The sequence below is a fragment of the Rutidosis leptorrhynchoides genome, chromosome 1 (genome assembly GCF_046630445.1).
Source record: "Rutidosis leptorrhynchoides isolate AG116_Rl617_1_P2 chromosome 1, CSIRO_AGI_Rlap_v1, whole genome shotgun sequence".
Taxonomy (NCBI): domain Eukaryota; kingdom Viridiplantae; phylum Streptophyta; class Magnoliopsida; order Asterales; family Asteraceae; genus Rutidosis; species Rutidosis leptorrhynchoides.
The window spans coordinates 599905485-599911505 of NC_092333.1; the positions used below are offsets into that span (position 1 = coordinate 599905485).

Here is a 6021-nt window from a genome sequence, read left to right on the forward strand (position 1 = left end):
TTAATAATAATAGTAACATGTATCGTTGCTAATATAATACTATATCGTAATATAATATAATTTAGGTAATGAATTGGTGTATTGTATTATTAAATTTTATAATTTAATTAATGGATGAAAATAACTATTTCGTATACAATAACGCATGACATGAATAAATGAGGACTGACATGTAATATTATTGACAGTCACTTTAAATAATATATTACCTTCGTCTCAATTATTATTTCCAGACCAAAAATACACAGTTTAAGAAAAAATACCTGTCACATGTACTTTTCTGTTTTCTTTCTAATCTTATCCCTTAACTTTTACCTATCTTTTTGTTATACATGTATAAAGTAGGGGCAAAAAAAACTTTTATTGTATTATTCTTTTATATGTATGTAATTTGGGACATTTTAAAATGAAATAATGGACTATATATTTGGAGAGGTGATTCTCACACACTATATTTTGGTCCATGTACACCTAATTACCTAATCTACCTTTAATTATACTTATAATAATAATATAAGTTAAACTTTCTAGGGGCATAACTGTTAACTTATGAGACAAAATTGTATATGGATTAAAAAGTGGTGTGTGAGAATTATCTCGTATATTTGGTACAAAGGAGTAATAACAATGAGATGAGACGATTTTGTTTAACTTATTGGTATTTATACAAAGCTGGAATTCGTAGCTTTATGTTTAAGCCAATTCATTCATTTTCATTCTCCAATTCACCCGCCAACAACAAATGTTTACACTCCGAGTACACACCGTCGACACCTCCCAACCACCGTACGCAACGCCGCTAGATGATGGCGCCGCCACATCCACCGCAAAACCCGCCGTACCCGGTAGCACCTCAAACCCTAAATCCAAGAAAAAACTCTCTAATCCAATTGAAATCAAAGGCGTAGTTCATCTTTTTCGCAATCTACCATTCACATCTTCATCATCCACAACAACTCCTCCCATCATGACGCTGTGGAACGTCGCTACACGCACTACGGTTGTATTCATCGCCGCCGTACCTAATTACCTTTCGCACGAAGAATTTATTGCGTTTTGTGGCACTCATGTTGATGAATTCACTGATCTGTGCTTCTTTAGGTTTTGTGATATTTGTTGCCCTAGGGTTACTTCAATTTATTTTTTGCGCTTTAAAATGTGAAGTGAAATTTTTATTAATTAATTTTGGTTATTGAAGGAATGATGCGGTGGAGGATCGGTATAGCGTATTAATTAAGCTAGTGAATCAAGTATCTGCTGATGGATTTTGTATTTGTTATAATGGAAAGAGGTTTAGTCCTTCTGAGGTATACTTGATCTTACTTTTTTCATCTTTACAGTTTGTTTGATTTTACTAATTTTGCACTAAATTGTAACCAGTTTTCACCCAAATCTTCATTGTATCATTGTAGAGAAATAGTCTTTTATTTTCTTTTAGATTTTATAAATGTTTTGAGCATTGTATTAGCATGTCATTATCTTTCGTCCAGTATTTAGGTTAGATTTTACATCAATTGGTATCAAATAAAAGTTTGCTTCATAAAAAAAAAGAATTAGAGCATTTTCAACAATAAGTGTTTTACATAAAGCTTTTTACTATTCCAAAAAGCTTTGTACAAAGCTTTAGTGTAAATTTTTGAGTAAAGTTTGAGATTTATTAAGCTATAGGCATGGTAGCCTATCTCACTTTCTATTATTTTAATAGACTTACAATTTTCTTTGGTACTTTAAAAGCTTTTTTTTGTTGGAGTGAAAGCTTTTGATAAAGCTTTCTACAAAAAGCTTTATAAGATCTTTCATTGTGGATGCTTTTAGTCTTAGATATAATTAAAGACTATCTATGTGTGGATTTTTTACATTTGGTGCAATTTGTGGTTGATATCAAAGGGGAAAATTAAAAGATATGATTTTGATTGATTTAGTGTTTACAAGTATTCAACTTGCTAAATTTTGGTTGGGTTAAAATTTCAGACTGAGCTTTGCCATATTTACTTCGCTCAATTAGTGGAGTACACTGATTCAGCTGAGGCGGCCAGCATCCCTCAGCCAGGGTATACAGAATTACCAACATGTCCTGTTTGCCTGGGTAAGCTATCCGATTTTTTTTTTTTTTATATTTGTGTGAGAACATGAATGTGTAAGTGATCATTTTGATTTTTATTATATTGGTAGAGAGATTGGACTATGACACAAGTTCAATACAGATTACGCTGTGCGACCATTCATTCCAATGTCCATGCATTTCAAAGTGGACTTACCTTTCTTGCCAGGTTAGCTTTATTTTATTTCTTCTAATAAAAATTTGTGGTGTGCACGATTGTTTTGGGGTGGCTATCATATCTGGTATATAAGGTTCGTCACTGTGTTTTGCTTTTATCTCTTCTAGATCATTGCCTCTTTTATAATCTGAATTAACTTCATTAATTATGGCTTTTGATTATGTTAAGCACTTAAGCTATAACTATAATAGTATTTTTAAGAGTTTTGACATAGAGAGAATATATGACAAATACTTGAAAACTAGTCAAAATGAAGTGCACTTTAAGAATATTATGGATTATGGATGCTGGAAATGACAGGCAAAACATCTTCTAAACTAATAAATTATGAAGTGCATAATGGTGTAACCTAATTGTAAAAACTTAACGTTTTGAAGGAGATACCAAGCAAGTGAGCAACCATTGGCAAGCCTGATGAGTATAGAAGATATTATTAATCTAGTAATCTTGTGTCAAATGAATGATAAATGTAGTTTGTCGCATGATCAAAGTCATATTAGAGTCACAAAACATTAAGTACAATGTTTTGACATGAACGAAATCAACAAAAGGATGTGTCTCATGCACAATCAGTAAAGTAATTACTACATTCTTAAAACCCTATTCTGCGGTGGAGAAGTAAATATCTCTTTCTGAGTTCGTGACTAGGCAACATCTGTAGTTACGGCTATGTTTAAAGACTTGTTGAGAAACAATTGTTTGATTTCATCCAAAAATTCCTTGAATTTATAAACTTTTTTTGTTACATGTTCTAAGTTGTAATAGTGGTTATATATTAAAATGCACATTTCATTAACATTTACAGTTTCCCTGTGATAGGTCTGTCGCCTATGTCAGCAGCAGGATGGTAAACCAACCTGTGCAGTTTGTGGGACATCTAGCAATCCATGGGTGTGTCTGATATGTGGGTTTGTAGGATGTGGAAGGTAACATAGTTTTATACTCAAAACCCTTTTAATTACTTGCATATTTGCATCCATATGTATCTTATAGTCGTTGATGCTTGAAGGTATGAACAAGGGCATGCTATTGAACATTTTCGTCATGCCCAACACTGCTATTCGCTCGAACTCGAAACACAACAAATTTGGGATTATGTTGGTGATAAATATGTACATCGATTAAATCAATCAAAAGTTGGTAGCAAGTCAGTTGTGATGAATCATCAATCAACTGAAGGGGAGTGTGGTGATAAAGAGGATGCTGAAGTTAGTGGGGCACTATTTAGCAGCAAAGTTGATACGGTAACTTCCCTCCCTTTAATTTATATTTATGTTATATTTCTACTTGCAGTTATTACTTGATTTTCTATATTTTTATGGATGTCTAATCATCTGCATGAAACATTTTATAATTATTTATTTGGGGCTAAATCAGATTGTGGATGAGTATAACTTTCTTCTTGCAACGCAGATGGAGACCCAGCGACAAGTATGTAATTTGACGTTGAGTTTTTTTTTTTTTTTAAGTTAAATTTACAACATGTTTTGAAACCAAACTGATAACTTTAACAGCATTACGAAACACTACTCGTTGAGGCAAAAAGTCGAAAGGAGGCATCCATAGCTGAAGCCATAGAGAAAGCTGAAATTGAAACGATACAAGAAATTCAACATAAACTGGGGGAACTTGCCAAAGAGACAAAGGATGTTTCAAATGTTAGTTTTTGTGCTCCCTTAGCTAATTTTGACTAATGAAAAAGCTTTTGATTTTTGTTTTAACAATGTATTTACTCTCTTGTCCTTTGATGCCAGAGTAATGAAGATCTTGCAGAAAAACAAGATTCGCTGAAGAAAGCGTACAAGGAAATCCAGGAGAGGTACTTTTAAGCATAGTCCTTAAAATTTTGTTTGAACACGCCTTGTTCATAGTTCGATTTGTATCGAATAACAGCCTCCTACCCCCCCCCCCCCCCCCCCCCCCCCCCTACCATGGCCATACCCCTCATAACAAAAATTCAAGCACACATGGTTATGTGGTTTAACAACTTGCCTAGATCTGAGGTCACTGCAAATTTTTTCATTATATTTTTTGAACTTTTGTTAGTAAATAGTAATTTCACCCAACTTGCAACTTTTAACTCATTGGTAAGCTTGAAGTTTATATTTAAAGGGTCAAGCTTGTTTAAAGTGTTTTTCAATCTATGATAACTAATAAGAACCAAATGTTCTTGTTGTAAAAACTATAAAATGGTAAAAAAGATAGATAATCGATATTCGAGATATCTATCAACTCTCCAACAACTTGCTTTTTAGAGGTAAACCAACTCACCCAATGGTATCAGATCACTAATTAATAGCATGAAAAGAATTACAGTCATGAGGCATTTAGCTAGGTAACGAAGTCCAAATGGATTGGATTCGTCTTTTTTACGAAATCAATCTATATTTTAGTTTTTTGAATCACATATTGCACATTATATAACAATGGAAACTAAAATTGGTTAAAAATGTGTTTGTTGGTCGCATAACCCTGGCACAATCCATTTTGACCTGAACTTGTTTGAGCCATTATCCAACCTGCTTAAGCTTTCCATTTTCCCATCTTAACCTGGATTTGTATTCTAGGATACTCTAAATCTTCCCAAGTCATTGACATTTTAAAACCAAGAGTCTAGAAATCAGCTTCTTTCAGTACGTTTTTCAGTCATTGCATTATTGTAATCTCACACGTTTGTGTTGCTTAATCCATATATGTATTAACTTATTAATATGCATAAAAGATAGTACCAAAGACCAATATGGTGTTTCTAGTGCTTAATCCTGTATATTAAAAAAAATGGTTTCACTTTTTATTGTTATTTCAGGGAAACTGCATTGAAAAAATTGAAGGATGATAAAATACTCGATCTTGAAGAACAGGTATATGCTATTTCTATCTCACCATCTAATAAGTACATTCGATTGTATCTAGAACTTCATGATCTGAGTTACATTTCAAATTGTAGATTAGAGACCTGAAAATTTATTTGGAAGCTCAGAAAACACTTGCAGCCTCAAATAATGAGGTCAGGGGTGGCACACTTCTGCCAGTTCAATCAAACCCGTCCGACCCCAAAAAAGGTTCTAAAAGGCGAGGCCGAAAACGCAACTAGACCATCACTGGTTGTTCTTGTGAGTAATTTGTATTGTACATAATGATTAAGCAACTAGAAAATGGAACCATATAAGTATAGAGGTTGATGTGTAACATGTTTCATTCTTTATTACTTTATGATAAAGCAAGGAGAGAATAAGGGAGTTATAAGATGATGGTGGTTGGTTGTCACTGTAAAGTGTAAACTGAATTAGTAGTAAGTAAATTGCTCTTGTTTTTAAGCATGTATGTTGGCGCTCGGTGGTTCCAATTGAGTGATTGTTTAAGCTTCATTATGATATGATCTAAAGGAGCCAACATATAATATATAGTTCATTCCGATAAAAACAAGTTAACCGTTAATATTATACTCCGTAGTTACTTTTTATTGGAATAATGATCCGTGTCCCATTCATTTCGTTTATATACAGAAACATACATGATTCTAGAAACACAATTCTAACAACCATTCCTCTAATTATGGGATTGTGAATATATCATACAAATATAAACATGAGATATATATAGAAAATATATTCGGCTATTACTCTCTCACAGTCGAAGTCATATGAGAACTGATGCCGAGACTGGATCGAAACTCTTCAAAAAGTAGTCGTGGCAAGCCTTTAGTGAAGATGTCGGCAATTAGATACCGATTTGGAACATG

At 33.2% G+C, this 6021-nt stretch overlaps 1 protein-coding gene across 1 annotated transcript; it reads left to right on the plus strand.

Moving 5' to 3' along the window:
- Positions 1 to 674: 674 nt before the first annotated feature.
- On the plus strand, positions 675 to 5601 carry LOC139884010 (BRAP2 RING ZnF UBP domain-containing protein 1). The gene is made up of 11 exons (XM_071868097.1): positions 675 to 1101; positions 1199 to 1307; positions 1972 to 2086; positions 2173 to 2270; positions 3099 to 3205; positions 3289 to 3523; positions 3657 to 3710; positions 3794 to 3937; positions 4034 to 4098; positions 5086 to 5140; positions 5227 to 5601. The coding sequence occupies exons 1-11, from the start codon at positions 743 to 745 to the stop codon at positions 5371 to 5373; spliced, it is 1488 nt and encodes a 495-aa protein (XP_071724198.1). The 5' UTR covers positions 675 to 742; the 3' UTR covers positions 5374 to 5601.
- Positions 5602 to 6021: the final 420 nt, after the last annotated feature.